Source organism: Simochromis diagramma, unplaced genomic scaffold, assembly GCF_900408965.1.
Source record: "Simochromis diagramma unplaced genomic scaffold, fSimDia1.1 OVJJ01000571.1, whole genome shotgun sequence".
In the NCBI taxonomy this organism is placed as follows: domain Eukaryota; kingdom Metazoa; phylum Chordata; class Actinopteri; order Cichliformes; family Cichlidae; genus Simochromis; species Simochromis diagramma.
Window position 1 is genome coordinate 3,127,308 of NW_024386885.1, and position 19,825 is coordinate 3,147,132.

Consider the following 19,825-nt stretch of genomic DNA (forward strand, 5'->3'; position numbering starts at 1 on the left):
ACCGATTCACTCAGGAACAAATGAAACACTGAAAAAAGCCAAACAATAACATTTTTAAATTATCTAAGTGACTCATATATTACGTTAAACCTGAGTAGGGAAAGAGCGCGGGGCGGGGTGGGGGCTGTTATCGTCGGCTCGAGTGACCCTTGACCTCCCGGTCAGCTATCGAGCGGGTGGGTAACAGGCGTCTCCGAAAACATTGGACCAATTTTGCAAGTATGTGATGTCTTGACAAACAGAAGTTTGCACAGCCACATTCTCGCCTGAAAATATCTTAAAAGTTTATTTTGTGACCCAGAAAGATTAATGAGAGTAATATTTAAACTGAGTAGCTGCCATTGTTGGAAACTGGAATTGGCTGGGCCACGCTATGAATTCTGGGATATGATGGGCCACGAAGGACACACCCGACCCATCCTTCAAATCTTCGTCGCGTCGTAATCGGCCTCAGGAGGACGCAGCCTACGTTTTGGCACAGAGCTGTTGATGGACGCTAAAACAGTTAGCTGACCATAATTCATTATTAAATCAATAATGTGAAATTATTTCAAAGGACATGTGAGTCACAGAGACGCTGTTCTGCAGTGTGGATGTGAAAGGTTAAAGGTCATGCTGGATGTTAGCTGTGATGAGCTTTAATGGTCACGTTTAAACAGAACTGGACCGTCCCCTCAAACTTCAACAAGGAAGTACGGAGACGACGATGATGACTTGCAGTATGAAGAAGAATGAACAGTGAGACTAACAGCTGTGACTGTAAATGTTGGTAAATGAGCAGGAGCAACCAGGATGGATTGTGGGGGTTTCTCTGTGCGTACAGCAGATAGTGAACGGTTTGAACGCTCGACAGCTAAACGGTTTAATCGGCTTTGCGTAACTCACCACCTCTGCGTGTAAACTCTGACATGTTTGGTATATAAGGACTCGACCTGGTTCTGCCATTTCCAGGTCTCTGCCAGAACCAAACCACAGAAGAAGTGTGGCGCCTTTCCTTCGTTAACAGATACTGTTCCTTTACTTTGCACTTACTGAAATGTTTCAGACGTTTTGTAATCCCTCTGAAATTTAAAGTAGAAGTTCAGACACCCTGTTGCAACACTGACTGACTTCATGATACTTGAGGTCGTGCTGCAGCAGAGACGAGTGGGTCAGTGGGCTGCCGTCCAACCGGGCAGCATCCCAAAGACTACGTCGGCAGACGCGGATGTTACAGGAGCCGCCTGCCTCAGAGCCTGCAGTGAAAAATCACAAGCTGCTTTTCCGCAGAAGCAATCAGCCTCCGAGAAATCAAATCACTGCGAGGTACGTGGACCTAACTGAATAATAACCCGTCTCTCGCAGCTCTGTGCTTTCAGGCCAAAAATAAACTCACGATCATTTGCCAGAGTGTTCTTCTCAGAGGAAATCACCTATCACAACCTTCAAGCTGCTTGAAAATCAAGACATCAAGTAGGCCAAGAGAACCATAGTCTCCGATATCCACAGCCTACTTCCTGCATTTTCCCTTCAATAATTCATAAGGAGGCATTTCTACAGCCTTAAACATGCAGGGTTCCCATAGATGAGTGACTCACATGTACCAGTCTTTTGTTAAGCAGCTATTCTGTAGCTAATACCTTCTTAATGAGGCTAAAGCGCGTTCACAGTCACGGTTTTACAGTCAGATGGTTGTTTTCTGCTTATTAGCCCAGCCATGACATTTATTACTGAATGCTATTAACCTTATTCTGTGACAACCATGTGTGACAGCCAATGAGCAGGTTGATCTTCGTACCTTCAGACGCACCTGTGCTGACAAAGACACATCCCTTCATCTTCATGTTGAATTATTAAGGAAACTAGACGTGTGTCACCCAGAATGCTTTGCCTGCCACTTCGACTGAAGACTCGAGGAAACAATCCAGTCGTTCTGATCGCATCAGATCTCTAACGACTTTATTCTGACGTGCCAAAAAGCTACTAGATATTTCTGAACCCCACCCTGGGCTGTGAGGCAAATCTGCAGCCAGAAGGAAACAGCCTGACAGCTGTTTGAACCCAGCCCAAAGCACAGAGCAGGGCTAGTTTACAAACCACACACTGACATCGCATGAGCGGCAGACAATCCGCAGTCCTGTTTAAGACTCGTATGTCTTCATACGAGTCCCACCCCCCTGGATGTGGATCTCAAGGAGCAACAAGTGGAAAGAGAAGGAAGGTTAAAGTCAACTTTAGGAAGAGCTATGAAGAAAAACGTTGGACTTACCCGACTTGCGCTTGGAGCCATAGTCCCTGAGAGAGAAGCAACACAAGAGGGACATGGTTAGTGATCGGGCAGCTCGGGCCACAGCACGGCACACGGTCACCACATGTGTATCTGCAGAAGCTGGCGGCTGCACTCATGCACGGACGCACGCATGCAATCTGCTGTAGCGCACTAACGAACGCGTGTGTTCGAGGGCGAGAGAGCGCGAGACAGAGCGAAGGATGGAGAGAGAGGGAGGGACGACTTTGGCCAGCTGCCTGCACTCCCCGCAACAGACACAAATCAGTCATGTGACTCCAAAGCGGCACCACCATCCTCCTCCTCCTCATCCTCCTCATCGTCCTCCCTGTCAGAGAAGGAGGAGACCTCTCCCCACTTTTCAAAGCAGGAGGATCAGTTGAAGATGCCTTGCTTAAAGGACTCTAATGGGATTATGCGACAAGCCTAAGCTATAAATCAGCAGTGACAGATTTGTATGCGAGGTTCGCCGAGCAGAGCGCGTCTGCTTCTGTCCTTAATCAATAGCGACTTTTGGACTGAGGCAGCGTGGTGATTGGGTGAAAACAGACAGATGAAGGCAGAATGAGCTATTTATAGAAACACAGACCTGATAAAAACCTGTCCATCCACGCTTCCCATCACCCCTCCTTTCCTTCCTTCCTTCCTCCCAGGCTTCTTTTTCTCTTTTGCTAGAATTCCAACTTTTGCTGAGGACAAATAAAACCCTCATCTACTCTCAAATTCAGCCACGTCATCCCTGCTACAGTACAGCTGGAAATCAAAGACAGGCAGTAGAACTACTGCATGGTGCTGCAGCAAAGAGCCGAATCCCACTAAAACCTGCGCTGAAGTATCAGCTGACAGAAAACCACAAAGCTGACTTATACCTGCACCTGGTCTCAGCCACGTTCAGGGTTATTAAAGTAAAAAGCATTTTAAGAGCTAAATAAATGAAAAGTAGGACTGAACAAAGACAAACTTATGCACTGCATTCATTCTTTCATAAACAAGTAACTTAGCAGTGCCTGCAGCAGACAGGAGCCAATGCTTTGAGTGTTTTTGGAGCGTTGGTAAGTACGTAAGTAGAATTTATTTATTAAGCGCTTTTCACAGACAGTCACAAAGTGCTTTACTTTGAGTTTCCTTGAAACTCTTCAAGGAATTTTAAGAAGTTTCTTCAATTTGTGTTGCAGGTTTAATTATGCAGCCCAGCGCTCCCCAACCTTTGTTGCTCCATGGACGGTTTAATGTCAGACAATATTTTCATGGACCGACCTTTAAGGTGTCGCGGATAAATACAACAAAATAAAATGATACGACCGAGACAGAAACTGTGCTGTTTTGTAAATATAATATAAACATGAAATCAATGTGTAACTGTGTAACTTTATTAGCAGCGTCCTCCTGAAATGCACCAACAACACTGAGAGTAACATCCTCCTCTTTGGCTCTCTGATCGCTATGGTAACGCATAAACATTTCTTTCAAAATAAGACAACACGGGAAAAGACCCGGGGAAACAGAGTTAACAATAAAAACCCTGAAAACCATAAATTGCACACCTGAGCATCAGCTCTGACGGCCCGGAACCAAACGACTCATGGCCCGGTCCGTGAGTCGTTTGGTTCCCGGCCGTGGTTCGTTTGGTTCCGGGCCGTGAGTCGTTTGGTTCCGGGCCGTGAGTGGTTTGGTTCCGGGCCGTGGTTCGTTTGGTTCCGGGCCGTGGTTCGTTTGGTTCCGGGCCGTGAGTGGTTTGGTTCCGGGCCGTGGTTCGTTTGGTTCCGGGCCGTGGTTCGTTTGGTTCTGGGCCGTGAGTGGTTTGGTTCCGGGCCGTGAGTGGTTTGGTTCCGGGCCGTGGTTCGTTTGGTTCCGGGCCGTGAGTTCGTTTGGTTCCGGGCCGTGGTTCGTTTGGTTCCGGGCCGTGAGTGGTTTGGTTCCAGGCCGTGGTTCGTTTGGTTCCGGGCCATGGTTCGGGGGTTGGGGATGGCTGATTTAGGCACCTCGTGTGAGGCTCTTTAGTAAGCAGCTAATGTCCAGCAGATTTCTTCTGTCCATAAAAACTCTTCGGCACCTACAAACCAAGTCTCACCAAGTTTTGACCAACTTGGCTCAAGAGCTGGTGTTTACCCCACTGGTGCCAAACCAGTGACTCAAAGCAGCGTTTTCACTCATCAGGTGAGACGACGTTTGCTTATGTTACAACACGTTGTGTTCACAGACACACAGCTCAACTGAACCTTGATTACAGCTCAGGAAGCCTTGAAGTCATAACCGTCACTGCACTGGACCATCTTCCAGTATTGACCAGTATACGGCGCTCAGCTGGTGCAGATTTTGGCCCCAGTATGTTGTGCATAAGTGCATGTAGGCACATGTGTGGTCTTTACATGTATGCACACACAAATACACGACTCTCAGGTTCAGCTGCAGCTCTGAGATGTCCTTTACTTGGACAGGTGGCGTGGGCGGTCCCTGTGACACTTCATTAATGAGGGGCTTCATCTGGTCATGTAGCACGGCTGATTACACTGACGAGGGCAGAAGCAGCCCGGGGCAGGGTGGCCGGTGTGGCCGGCGGTGGAGGCGATGCCCGTCACTGCACGAGGTTAATGAGCAGTTTCTCTCGGCTGCACTCGGGTCCCGGCTGGACACATCAGGTACAAACGCCTGGTTGAAGAAGCAGCTCCTGATTCGTCGTGTCACTGCACTCTCTTCTCTCCATCCCTTCCTCCAGTCCCCTGTGATCTGATGAGCTGTATCTGCCTCTTTGTGACCGCCCGCAGCACATGAATAAAGCCTTTATCTCCACCAAGATCGCTGCGTGCTAGCAACCAGAATATGCTTCATTGTCACCAAAGTGGGACACAGAGTGAGCAAGGACTTGACCCCTCATCTCATCCCATCCATCTCGGGCTACACGGGACACACGACCTCTAAAACACGGGGAGTGGATATCGTTTCTGCCAGTGGCCAACCAGTTAGAGTGTCTGGATGGGTCTAAGTGGAAAGTATGCCTCGGAATGACCGAGCCTCAGTGCGGGCAGGATATCTGCCAACATGTTTGCCCTTTTCACTCAGGATTTTCCGTCGCGGCTTTGAAAGATGCCGATATCCTCTGTTGGGGTGCGAGGGAATGTTTTACATTTCCAGGGAATGTTAAGTGCCGTGTTCACATTTCCATATGCACGGTGCTCTTCTTTTAGCCACCTAATCTGCAGCGGTTTAAAATAACCTTTATTTTTATTCCCAAGTCTTACATCATTCTCACACATGCACTGCAGCCCTGCAGCCCTGCAGCCCTGCAGCCATGCAGCCCTGCAGCCATGCAGCCATGCACTTCTCTGGACGTTACTCAACAGAGGTGCACGTGAGAACGTAAATGTCTGATGCAGGGTTGGACGTTAAATGTTTTTAACCCGTTTAGAGTCAGGGTGAGGTTAACAGGTCTCCCTTTGTACTGAAAGGCCAAACTCACATGGGAACTGTGTGGCAAAATCCAAACGGCCCAGTATGTAAAAGGATCACCTTTCCATCAGCCACAAGCTTCATACACATGCTGGATGCCTGCTGGGTTAATTGAACAAGCTAACGGTAAACGATCTCCACCGAGTGGCAGCACAATAGGTGCAAGTGTGAGACCTGGAAATGGCTGGTTGTAACTTATGAAGGAGGTGAGGACAGGGCCAGCGAATGAGGGTTTTTCCTCGAGGAAAACAGCAGCAGAATGAAAAGTACTTTGCTTTAGCGAGCTCCCTGGGAGCCTGTTAAGCTATTCACGCTGTGCACGGTTCGAAAGGCAAATACAACCTTGAAACGCTCTAAACAACAAGTTCCAATCAGGAGAGAAGCTGCGACGTGAGCGAGTCCTGGTCCAGCTGTAGACGTTCGCACAGGTCTCTTAAACCATCAGATCCTAACAGAGTAACTGCTGACAGCATGTCTGTTCACAGCCGTCAAAATAAAGGTGAGCTGGTATCATGTGTGAGCTTTCAGAGCTGCATGAAACAGCTCAACAGGCACATTACTCCAAATACGAACTGATTAGCACTACTGACACAGAGCAGTTAATTACAGCAGCAGAACATAAACTACTGTGAAGAGAGAGAGTCTGCAGCAGAATCAGAGAAAGAGTCTTTTTGGCTGAACAGCTAAAATTTAACACTAAACCAGGACGTGCCAGCAGGAGCGCTGCTGGCTAGTTTTGCTTTATTTATCGAGGTATGGATCTGGAAGCATCTGTAAAGCGTTAGGCCACAAACGAGGGGAAGAGCACCAAGAGAAGCTGGGAGAACAGAAACACAGGCTCCAGAGCTTAGCCAGTGACCAGAGTCCCGGGGCTGAAATCAAACACTTCCTGGAGCAGCCAGCTCTCTACTCACATCTACTGGAGGTGAGAAGAGGAGGAAGCAGGAGGTGAGAGGTCATGTGTAGAAGCAGTGCTGGGAGAAAATGCTCATCTGGTCCCTGTGACAGAGTTCACAGAGGTTGTTGATGAGCTTTCAGAGATTCTGTAACAAACTATCTGTGATGACAGATCATTGAGCGCACAGATGTTCACGGCGATCAGTCATGCATCATTAAAAATGGATGTTGTTTTGATAGCAGCGGTGTTTTCGCGACAGTCAAAATAAATGACGGCGTTCGGTGTGAAAGGTAAGCAGAGAGAGAACAGAAAAATCAGCACACTGCCCAGAAGTCACAGGACAGCGCGAGCACTTCAGGGAACTTCTTATCATTTCCAGAGCTTTGAGCGCTCAGCATCGACTGTCGAAACAAAACAGACGTGTAAAAAACGCCGCGAGCCGTGTGGCACGCGGTCAGCTGACTGAGAGGTTCAGTCCAGGGTGAAAGATTTGCTGAATATTCGATTTCTTCCGCTCGAATTCTCAACAACAGGCTGGTTTCAGGGCGTTAAAGAAAACCATCACGACTAAAGGAGCTAAACAAATACTACGTCTTTAGCACCGCGACCTCGTGTTATGAAAGGAATTACACGTACGAGCAGCTCCAGCGCAGTGAGGTCAGAGGTCACAGGTGCCTGGTATCTGCTTGTAAGTCTTGTCCTAAAGCTGCTGTTTGATTTTCAGCGGCTTCAGTTTACAAAAGAAACTTTTTAGTGGATGAAAAACGATGGATTTCCTAATTAGAGCGTATGAGTGGGGCTGGCAGATAGAGGGCTAATCGATGTGTTTACCACTATTAGCATAATGGATGCGACTTAATGATTCTCATTGGCCTCCTGCTAGGCTGCCCTGCACCACCAGTAAATAAACACTTCCCCAGATTATCGCCTTAGCCCCTCGCTGCTTCCCTCCCCGCCGAGGTCATCTCTAAGCCTCGTCAAATCCAGACCTCAGCTCCAACCTCCCGCCCGTGAGCCCGCCTACTCTAAGCCCCCCGAGGACCCCCTCATTACTCTCGGGGCCACAACAAGACTGAGGCTCACTCTGGGCATTAGCTGTCCAGATGGGTTTGGAGGAATCAATTAACCGCTTTGTACGCGGGAGCGCCGTCACACTTGGCGAGCACAGAAGAGATGCACGTACTGGCATGGAGCAGGCAGCTGAAGGCTCAAGCACTCAGTTTGGTTCCTCCTGATCCTCTCCACCGCACGCTTCTCAGTGACTTATCGGGAAAACAGCAAAATCATTTACTCAAAAGTGTTTCCTTTATTATCCGTCGATGAATTTTCCATCATTTTTTCCAAGTTGACACCATCTCATGTTTGATTTTGTCCTGTAACGTTACCATTTAATAATATGGTAAAAGCAGCAGACAGGTGAGGACTGCACATGGAAGAAAAATGAACGAGTGAATGAAATATGAGACTCGAGGTCAGTGTTTCAGCCTGAGGTTCACATGTTGGATCTTAAAAACCCCTCAACACGCTCTGCAGAGCGATTCAGCGCTCAGCCTCAGCAGCAAGCTCAGAAATCATGACCTGGATTGTGCAGGTTAGGGTCAGAGGTCAGGGGTCGTCACAGGAACATCGAGCTGCTCGGACACGGCCTCGTCGCCTTCACCTTTAACATTTCTGTGTCCATCTCCTGAGACGGCACACACCTGTGATGCTAAGGACACGCCCACTTTATCATCGACTTGTGTTTAACATTTTCTGTGCGCCATCATTTCTGCTCAGGCTGCTTTCATTATTTATTTTATGATTCTGATGAATCACGATTCATAAGCAACGCCTGAAGTTCACCAGCAGCACATTTTTACTTTTTGCTCACTTTCCCATATTTCAGTGACCACTGTGGGTTTGTGTGTCCACCCAGGGCTTCACAGAATTCAGTTATTGAATGAAGTTTAAATGGAAACCTGTACCAACAGCTCTTTGTGATTCAGGCTGAAATGCAGAATCATTTTAATCTGGAGATGAGCTCAGCCTGTGACTCCGGACGCTGAACGGAGCGTTCCTCTGAGGGAACAGAGACCGACCTTTTAACCCCGCTGACCTCAATAAAAGAAGAATGTCATGAACATGGTGTGAACCAGCATGTTGGATGTGAGGCCGTCTCCTGTCGGGGATAGAGCCGACCTCCTGCTTTACACCAACATGTCATCGCCCACAACTATTCCCAACGAGCCCCATCACCAGGGGTAACGCTGCCACTTAAGCAGCCCCCTGTTGGGAGCCCGAAAACTGACCAATCACACGAGTTCATGCCTTATCCAGCAATAATCTGATAATCTTGCAGCATCTCTTCCCCGCCAGACACAAGCCAAGGTCAAAGCCAATTGGTATTCACAGAGAGGGCTGCGAGGGGCACGATGATCGATGACAGCATCACCACGGCCTATAGGAGGGCGGCGGGCGATGCCTTCACCGTGGCTCAAATACAGCATGCGCATAATAACAGAGTGATTTGTCAACGTTATGGTCCGCAGAGGACGGATTCTCCATTTAAGCTGATAGTTATACGATTACCAACTGTGAGCCCCGACAGATAAAACAAATCGCTGCCCGCGGCCATGCAAATTGACTCGATAAAAATGCAAGATCTGCGGGAAAAAACGCCAAGTAAGAGAAGAGGAAATAAAATATGTCTCAGAAAAAAGGGGAAAACAGACGGAGAGGAGGGCAGGAAGCTTTGGCCGGCCGAGAAATCCCACACGGTGGAAATATATCTCACACAGAGAGAGGCTCGGCTACGAGACGCTCGATACGTTTATACATGAAGCCCGGGGAGGCGTGGGCTCCACCGGGTGGGTTTGTGATGCAGAGTACGCCACCGTGTGGCCAGTTTTTAGGGAGTAGTGAACGACTCTGAGATTACAGTCCTGAAGGCCGCTCACACATTTAAACACAGACTCCTGAATGCTCGCGTTAGCTCAGCTGAAGGTGTTTGAACTCACAGCGAGGCCTCTGGAGACATCACCAAGCCAAGAACTCTGAGGTGGACACCCGACGGTGTCAGGTACAAACAGTATTGTTCTTATATCAGCAGAATGAGCTGTTAATGCTCGCAGATGTCTGTGAAGGTTCTCAGTCATCCAGGTCATCGTAGTCTAAGGAGCTCGGAAAGAAAAGCGTCTGGACTTCTTTAAGTTTCTTGAAGACGTTTCATCCGAGAAGCTTCTTCAGCTCTAAGTGTCCCCCCAAGAGGGTCATGGGCCTCCTATTGATCCTCTACCTAATCACATGAGCCAAGGAGTGAAAACAGGGGATTGTGGGTCACAATCAGCCAGGGTTTCCCATCGTGAGACCAAGCCCCACCCTATCATGTGATTGGCCCAGGATGTGAGTGGGCGTTAAGGCGTCAGGAAAGGATCTCAAAACTGGATTATAGATGGCAGACAGTTGGTGCTTGCAGATGTGGCATAAAAGTGACGTCAGCCCTGCCGGCGCTCAAACCGCCACGATCTACAGCATCAGGGCTCCTCAGGTGGACTCTTCTGTTCTTCGTGACTCTGAGCTGAGCTGTAGTGCAAAAACTTTCCTGTCACATGAAGAAAAATCTGATTTTCTACCTCAGTAATCATCATTTAGCATCGTTAGCACACAGACTGGAAACCAGAGCAGAGGCGTCAGTCTGATGTTCGGAGGAGTTAAGCCGTTGCCTGTGTGTGAAAAACGTGTAGTTGTAAAAATGATGTGTTGGAGACATAAAAGCTCCAAAGACAAAGCCTTTGCTTTGATATCGGGCTTTTGCATCACAGGAGAGAAACATGTTTGCGGTTTTCTTTCAGGGCATTTCGACGCATCAAAAAGCAAACAAAAAAGAAGAGCGGCGATCCAACTAAAGCTCCATTAAAACTTCATTTATTATGAAGGCTGCCGGACTTCAAAAAGGAGCAGCTGATGATTGCAGGAGAGTGACATCAGCTCAGAGTGACCGCGCTGCAGTACGCTCCTCTGCAGGCAGGGGTCGACGTTGCTTAGACGCTCACACGTGGAGAGCGTGACGGCGGGCTTCGCTCGGGGTCTCCGCTCTTTTTGGAGCTTTGATTGATGGCGCTGGTTCTTGCGCCGCCCTGCCAGGCATGCGGCTCCTCTTCTAATCAGATAACAGTCACAGGATTCCATCTTTCATAGCAGAAGCACAACGACTACAGTTAAGGCAATGAGCTTTTATGAAGGACCAATAAAGAATAAGACGTCACGAGCGGATCCATAACGTCCCTCCTTCCTCCTTTTTGACCTGCTCTCCTCCTCCCCCCGAGGGACATCCCCCTTTCCTCTTTCCTTTCCTGCTCTCCTTCCTCATTTTCCAGGAAATGATAAAGTGCACACATTTCATCACCACGGTAGCTTCAGCTGCCGCGGCCCGCTCTATTCATCACACTCTCGTGCAGTCAGGCCCTCCCAAAGCTATTACGGTAGGAAGCTCCCTCCCCCGGCTGACAGCGCCCAGCGAGTAAGTGTGCGAGTGCTCGTGAGTCAGACGCTGCATCTGGGTGAACGAGTGCATCCGTGAAGGGTGACGGCGGGAAAGAAACCGAGCCGAGAGCAGACGAGAGGCGCGCTGACGTAGCTGCAAACGTGCAGGAATATTCAGCCGTGGAGAAGAAAACCCTCTCTGATGATGCTGCGTGTCTGTTTGTGTGAGGTGCACGAGGTCACCGTTTCTGACACGGATCAATAAATACGCACGCTCAGCTGACCGCTCCTCGCCACTCTGACACACTTTAACCCCCGTCGACCCTGATACTGAAGCAGCTTATCCATCACGGGTGAGTGAGCACATCGCCTGCCTGCTGCTCACAGCAGACGGGACACTGGGAGGACGAGAGGACGGAGACGCATGCTTCCTGGATGGCAGAAAGACTGCAGGACGAGGACACAGCTCTGCTTAAACATAAACATGGTTTCGGATCCATCCATTAATCTGCTTTCTGCTACCCACCCAGGACATGGAGCAGAGATGTCCACACCTCGCTCTCCCCAGTCACCTCCTCCAGGTCTGAGATTCATGTCCTGGATCTGTCCTCTGGTCTCCTTCCAGTAAACTGACAGCTCCGCCTCTCTGGTTACTGCAACAGGCCAGCGTGGCATCCATCTCTGCCGTCACTTGAGAACAAGACCTGAACATACTTCACCTCCATCACTCGGGACGCGATTCCTCTCCCAGAGTGGGCACTCCACCCTGCACCCAGCTGATATTCATCGCCATCAGCCTTTAAGGCGCTCCTTCTCATCTGCGCCGCTTCAAACAGACCAGTGAACGACCTCGACGCAAGCTAACGAACCAACGCGATCCACAAGACCGCCGACACTCTGGACCCTCGGCCACGTCTAGAGATATCGTCCAAACTTCTTCAAAGCCCCTCACAGGATGCTGTCACTCAGTATCTGAGCAGTTTTCATCATGATGCTCCAAACCTGCCGGCCCATATGTGATCGAAAACCTGACAAACTCGCTCAGATACACAGTGTCTACCAAACAGGTCCAGCAGCACAGAAGTCTAATAATCAGCTCCAAGCTCAGTCTGATCAAAAGTATTCTGATGATGAGCGAAACATCAGGGCCTTTCATCAGTGGTGGGGAACAGTTCCCCACAGCGGGGCCCGTGCACCCGTCAGCTTCCCTTCCTCGTTCTTTTCTCTGCGGCTGGAAGCTGATGAGAAGCTGTCGTCATTCACTTTCTTTCCAATTAGCACTCGGGTACCAAATTATGTCGACTCATCAAAACGCCGCCTCGTTACGCGGGGTGAGAGGAAAAGTGGGGAAGGAGATAAACACACGTGCGGGCGTTCAGAGTGTTCAGAGATTAGTGGCGCCTTCTGGCAGCGTGTCGAGCATTTTAAGAAGCACCAGGCAGCGAGGACGTCTGCACGCCAACCTTATTTCACAGCTCGGATAAAAGCAGCGAGCAGCATCTACAACCAAGAGAGAGCGCCGTTATACAGTTTCCTGTGACATCACAGAATTAGTCACTGCGCTCACCTCCACAGCGAGGACATTTATAGCTACACTGACACATCTATATAACATGAAGTGCACTTATATTTGTATTTTATAGAAAATAAACTTTAGATCTCCAGTTCCATGGATGCTTCGCTTGTTTAGGTCAACATTTTCAGTAGTTATCCTATCACGTGCTAATTCTTGACAAAAGGCTAAAATAACTCTTGGCTGTAACGCTAACGCTCTCGTCAGCAGCCGGGGAAGCAGCGGTGCTGATGCTGCTCAGTGGAGAATCCTCCGGTTAATCCACATCAATATTTTAGGCCTATTAACAAATAGTTCAAGACCTCTCATATTTGGATTAAATAGGTCATGAAAAATGAAGCATCAAAGCTGGCTGGTCCAGTGATTTGAAACATTTAACATTTTTTGGCTACAATTTCTGAAATATTATAAAACTGCTCAAAAATTCTCCTTTAAAGAAATAAATGTGTGAAAGTGACAGGAAGTAGACGAGCAGACTAAAGTCTGGACAAACTCAAAGCCTTTTCGGTCCTGTTGTTGTTTTTGTGGGAGTGATCAGAGGAAAGCCGAACTGAGCAATAACACAACAAACAGATGATTCAGATTCCTCCGAGCAGCCATCGTTTACCTTCACCGCAGGTTTGCAGTGTCTGAAATCTGACCATCACCACAGGAGCCAACAGTTACTGTGGGCTTTCCTGCACTCTCTGCTGTAATGAGCTGGTTTTGCAAACCGCTCAGGTACTGCTGGAATCCATTTCATAGCGAGAAGCAACAGCCCATCTTTAACTTAAGACATGAAGGTCCCAAAAAACTCAACGACTTTAAACGTTTCTTCAAGTTCAGCTGCAAAAAGCATCAAACCCTTCATTACATCGTCTCAGCTGCTGCTAGGAAACCACTACTGTACACACCTGTAGGACCTGCTCAGGTATCACACCTGAACCTTCGACTCCTAAGAGCCCCAGTGTGAGAGTTTTAGTTGAGAGTGTTGGTGGTTTATTCCTGCTGCTTGTTATTTAATACTCGATAGTCTGCAGAGGTGCTACCATATAAAAATGGATGAGGCCACCTTGCTCCACCAGGCAGCCTCGCCTTCGATCAGCTGAGGATGTTTGGGTCCTGCTGGACTACAGACTGGCAGAAAAGTTGCCAACAGGTGCCCGGAAGTCCCAATTTTAAACGTATGTGTTTAAATTAGTTTGAAAACCTTTAAAATGTGACTTTATGTCCCAGAGTCTGTGACTCCTGTTGAACAGATCTGAAATAACCAGACGGTACTTTTGTGTCATGCAGTGAGTCACTGTATCCCTACACATTCGTATTTACAGGCAGGCAGGGGGCAGGTACAAAGAAATATCCACTAGTAAAGTGCTGCCCCCTGCTGGTGAGGTTTCCGTTTAATTCTGCAGATGGTTCCTTGGAAAACTGCTGGAAAAGCTCCGGGTGACAACAAAGTGAAGCAGGCAGTGAAAACAAAGAGTGTCCAAAGCTGATCTAAAAGCCTGACTCGTGAAAGTGCACACACACACACGCACACACACACACACACACACACACACACACACACAGCAGGGTGTGTTCACACGGCTGCTCGGCCGCCTTTCTTCTTCTTCCACAGCACTCACTGTGGCACACAAACACACACTGTCCAATCATGGCTTGGAATCAATGGCCACTCTGGTTGCCGAACACCCCCTCCCCCCATGGTTTATTTTCATTTAGCAGATGCATTATGGGTAGGGAATGAAAGGAGCCCATCCAATTTAGCCGAGACACAAGTCGAGTGGTCTGGATCACGACGTCTAACCAACCGAGCAGAGCTATTTGTTAAAGCAGACGGCGGGCGCTTCAGCCTCCTGAGTATTTCCTCCTGTTATTAAGGCGGCGCGAGCGCCTGCAGGGACACCGAGCAGCCAGGAGAGGTTGGAGCTCCATTTGATCCAAATCTACCCGAAGTGCAGCGCTTCCTCACATCCTGCGAGCTCCGTCGTTCCACAGCCACGTTCAAGAAATTTCATGCATAAACCTTAAATGAGCGTGTGTTTCCATTTAGATTCACTTATGATTTATAGCTGGTTTCAATCTGAGCGTGATCAATGAATATAAATGAGACTTTGCTTTTTTCACTGGAAAATAAGTTCAAATGTGGGTTTCGTTGCCCTGACGCTGGGCACATTGATTGTTTTTAAATATTAATGTATTGATTTGGCTTTCTTCTTATGAAATACCCAAATTAAATGGTTACTTATAAATAAATGGTAAATGGCCTGTATTTATATAGCGCTTCTAGGACCAAAGCGCTTTACATATCCAGTCATCCACCCATTCACACACACATTCACCCACTGGTGATGGCAGCTACATTGTAGCCACAGCCACCCTGGGGCGCACTGACAGAGGCGAGGCTGCTGATCACTCACGCCATCGGGCCCTCTGACCACCGCCAGTAGGCAACAGGTGAAGTGTCTTGCCCAAGGACACAACGACCGAGACTGTCCGAGCCGGGGCTCGAACCGGCAACCTTCCGATTACAAGGCGACCTCCCAACTCTTGAGCCACGATCGCCCCGACTTGGTAAAAGGTAGGGGTGGGGGAAAAAATCGATACTGTGTAGTATCGTGATATTTTGTTTGCTAATAATGTATCGATACAGGGACAGCAGAAATCGATATTTTGTTACAAAAAAGGTTTTTGTGCTCTGACTTCAGAGCATGTTGATCCTTTTTCTGAGCAAGAATCCTGACACTGTCCAAATGTGTTTAACTTGTTTTTGGCAGCAATAAACATGACAGTTTACTTATTTTAATTTAAGACATGTTTTATTTTAATTAAGTTTAAAACTTTTTTATTTAATGTAAAATTATATTTTGTTTTAATTTACTTTCAAATTCTTCAGTTGCTGAATGGGCTGCATAGTTTTCACAAATTGCATAGTTCAGAATAGCTATAATTGTACCAGATGGTTGCATTCAGTTAAGTTGGACTAGACTGTAATACAAACTGTTCAGTTTGTCAACAATAAAACTGAAATGAGAGAAAGACTGAGTGCGAGACTTTGAATTAGATAAATGAATATTGATAAAGTTTACCTTTATGTACACAATCTGAATATCGCAAAATATTTTAAAAAATTGCAGTAATATCGTATCGTGCGTTAAGTATTGTGATAATATCGTATCGTGGGATGTATGGTGATTCCCACCTCTAGTAAAAGGCAGGGAGATTAGAAAGAGAGCCCTCTGTAAGGATGAACAGCTGGTTGTTACAATTAAATTCCCCTTTTATTTCATCTTGTGATGAAATAAAAGGGAAACTGTGCTGCGATGTTCTTCTCTGATGGGAAATGCATTTCCTTTTAATTTACAGCTGTGAAAGCAGGAAAGAAAAGTGCTTTTCAGATTTTTGTCCTAGCTACGCTTCCTGTAAACACAGAGCTGCCATAAAAATCACAGTTTCATTTTAAAGTCCAACCGAATCTCCATGCAGAGCAACAAAGCAGGTGTTTCTTTCTTTTATCCTCAGCTCTAACAGCCATGTGGCTTTTTTAAAAGACATCACTGACCATGTTGGAGGAGGCTGGACTGCTATGCTATTAGCTAACTCCAATAATAATAATAACAAATCCTGCTAATTAGTGTTCTGTAACATCCAATTCAAATCCTTGAATTTCACTCACCAAAACTGAAGCACAGGTTTCTGTAAAGGTCTGTCACTATAGTAACCTCGCAGCAGCCATATTATTGGTCACATGGTGTTATTAAAATGCTCCAAAAGGCTCCAACAGCACAAACACGTGAACTGGTCCAGTTCAGGGACCCAGTTTGCTGAGGTGTAGCTTAGCAGAGAGCTAGCAGCTACACCTGTCACTCAGTGGGACTACAACAACTTTAAGTCTTAACAACATACAGACAAGTTAGTCAAAATAATAAACATAATCATCTATATGGTTGCTATGAAGGGGGAAATCTATACATGGAGTCTATGAAGACTGACTCACTTTTAGAGCTGACCTCCAAGTGGCCACTGGAGGAACTGCAGCTGTTCACCCCTGCTGCTCGTCTGACTGTAACGCTGCTCAGTGGCAGCTGTAGGTTTGAAATGCACGCTACGTAAGCAAAGGTTTGCAGCACGCCTGTGCTCCCCTTAACCATGGCGTTCCTCAGGGGTCAACCTTTGTACCCCCGTTCATTCTGTGTGCACAGACTTCGCCTGGTGCGCTTTGTTAGTCGGTGTTTCGCACATCCTTGAAAGTCCTTTAACAACTTTCATGCACTGCTTCTTGTTTTGGCATCCGTTCAGTTTCAGACGAGCTAAATTAAGTATTCAAAGTAATTCTGCATACCGCTGTGTGTAACAGATGGAGGATAACAGGCTGCGTGTGATGAGGCCAGTGCTTGCACACATTATTGATGCTCCACATGTATGACTTCATCTCCCACATACTCTGGCAACAAGATTAATGGGATTTCTTAATGCACTGGGCATACAGGAGAGAGGAGGAGGCTGGAGGAGAGAGGAGGAGGAGCAGAAGTCAAATGAGAAAAACGGGAGAGATGAGAACGCAGGTGTGACAGAGTGTGGACGGCGAGGGGAACCAAAGCTGAGCGAAGAACGGCCGTGTCGGCGCCGTTGTTTGTAACCTTGAGCCGTCTCGTCAATTAAGCACACTTGAATTTACGAGGGTAAGTTAGACACGAAGAGTTAGAGGAGGAGGAGGAAAATGAGCGAGGAGAGACGCTCCGTTACTGGCAAACACAGGAAAGCAAGAGGTCAGTGAGCAAGGCGTGCAGAGAAGAGGAGCCTGGATGGAGCAGGAGCGGCACAGCTGTCTCACACAGGAGCACATTACCAGTGAATACTGTGATACTGACATTTGAGGTTTGGAGAGGAGAGTGTTCTCTAATTAACAACTACCCAAAGGGGCCATCTCCTGCTATGAAACCAGTCATTCTCCTCCTCCCACACTCACATCCATCAACTGCTCTCCCTACAACAGCCCTCCCTCCCTCTCCGCCTGGCCTGCTAGGAGGTTTTAACGAACTCGGTGAGAAAGAGCCGAACTGGGAATAGACTAGAAAGCGAGAACAGACAGAGAGGCAATGAGCTGAGCCAGTGAGTGCTGGGAGTACTGGAACATCTGAGCTGAACATTATCAATCAACACACGAGATTTACTCCGTCGTTTAGCATCATGTTTGCATGCAATGCAATTAGTGCCAGCAATTTACAGTGTCTGCATGCACGTGTGTGTGTGCGTGCGTGTGTGTGTACTGCATAGACTAATCCAGGCTGGAGGCAGAGCAAACAAGCTGCCTTTCCTGTGGCGGCATCTCGGCTGTAAACCTGTGCAATCTAATCAACATGCTACGCTCAACTTCCTGTGTGGATTTGTAGTTTATTTGACCAAGAAACAGTAAAAACTTCCTGTTTCACACGAGTGTTTCTACGACAAACTACACGCTAATTAGCATGACCATCTAAATGATTTTAGCTTCCTTTGCCATGAAGTGTGTACAGTTAGCTACATGCTAATGCAGCGGGTGGTTATCAAAATGTTGCTAATTAACCAGGAAAACGACATGTTTTCACTTTGCCAACAAAGTTAGTTATTCAGCTGCTTTAATAACACATTTAGCTTAGTGACAAACAATGGAATTGTCATACAGTAAAGCTAGCAAACAGTAGCTGATGTTAGCTACGCTCAGCTAACAGTGGCGCCACACATGACACCAGCTGGTCATGTGATTAAACCCCTGAAACACGGAGCAGCTGTGGATTTAAATGCTTTTACATTCGACTCTTCACCTTTGAGAGGAAGAGCGACACTTCAAGTTTGATAATGCTGATGTCATAGCCCTCCTTTAAAAGTGATGCCAATCTAAGCCACACCCACTTTCACCTGGAAAGGTGTGTAGAGCTGATTCAGCTACAGAAATTAGCCAGCGGATTAGCCTATACAGAACCTGTGTGTGCGGTGTTTGTCCACAGCGTGCTTCACTCACTCCACGGGGGGGTTGACGTCCTCAGCCTTCGTCTCGAAGAAGCGCAGCACCTCTTCGCTCTGAGAAATCTGAGGAGGGAGTCGCACCAGCGCCTGCAGAGAGAGAGTGACAGTGAGCGCCTCTCTGAAGACGCTCCACAGTTTCATCCTCAGACTCTACCTGAGCTTGAAAATAAGTTTATTATATTAAAGCGCGACCTGTATAGAAACGATTAATGAAGAATCATACAGGAGAGACTTCAAAGCAAACCCTGATTCCTCCTTTCTCAGCTCTAAACGGGACAATAAATTACAAAACGCACATTATGTTGTATTCAGCAAGACTTGAAAACAGTGCTCGAGCTAATAAACTCATCAGAATAATGAGTAGAGTTAGAATCATCGGCATTCAGAGCCAGCGCCCCCTGCTGGTCAGTAGAGACACTGCAGGTCTAAGGCACCAGCTCTCAGACATACAGCAGATTATTGGACTTCAATCTCTATAAAGTGAAAATATAGCAGAGTTATGTGCAGCTTGTATTTCTCCCACTGAGTGCTATAAATAAAAATAACATCAGTTTAAATTTAGATCTCTGTTTCTGGAGCAACTGTTTTATATTTATTCAATATAAGCTGAATGATGCAGACTACTGCATGTGTGTGCTTGGCTACACATCTGCAGAACACAAACACACAATCAATCACTGTTCATACACAGAAGCAGCCCGCAGTCAGAGACAGGATCACATGTCAGTCTAAATATCTATATTTAATGATGGGACTGGCTCCAGCTGCAGGAGTGACTCTCGTACAGCTCGGCGTGCTGGACCGTGAAATATACACAACATATGTACGGCGTAGGCTTTTTATTTAAATCGCCACAGTCTGAGCTGCCTTCATGTTTCATTCATCCGATCCTATATTATCCACAGCAGAGGCCACGTGCACCCGCAGCCGGCCGGGTTTCCACCCTGCAGGCTCCGGGGAGCCCATCCTTGGAGAATAATTTCTCTTCCTCTGTGTTTGCCTCATAAACAGGATGCAGGAAGTAAACAGTGCGGCGTGCTGGCTGAAAAACACCAGCTCGCTGTAGCAACTGTAAACACTGGAGCGCTTTAGGTTATTTGGATAATGAAAAGGCTTTTGTGTGAACCTTCGCCTGTGCTGAGCTGAGGACCAGCTTCACTTCACATGTGTGGAACTGCTTCTTAAACTAGTC

General features: G+C 47.4%; 1 protein-coding gene across 10 annotated transcripts in view; it reads right to left on the minus strand.

Annotated features, from left to right (window-relative positions):
- The window catches only part of LOC120734624 (SH3 and PX domain-containing protein 2A-like), a 96,758-nt gene that overhangs the window by 43,737 nt on the left and 33,196 nt on the right, over nt 1-19,825 (minus strand). For 9 of the 10 annotated variants that reach the window (XM_040033546.1, XM_040033551.1, XM_040033540.1 and 6 more), the window contains 2 exons: nt 18,629-18,720; nt 2,249-2,274 (listed from right to left, as the gene is read on the minus strand). In XM_040033546.1, the coding sequence (XP_039889480.1) occupies nt 2,249-2,274; nt 18,629-18,720 (118 nt within the window). Of the gene's footprint in view, nt 1-2; nt 3,590-18,628; nt 18,721-19,825 lie in introns of those variants that run through there. The other variant, XM_040033550.1, reaches the window with a different exon arrangement.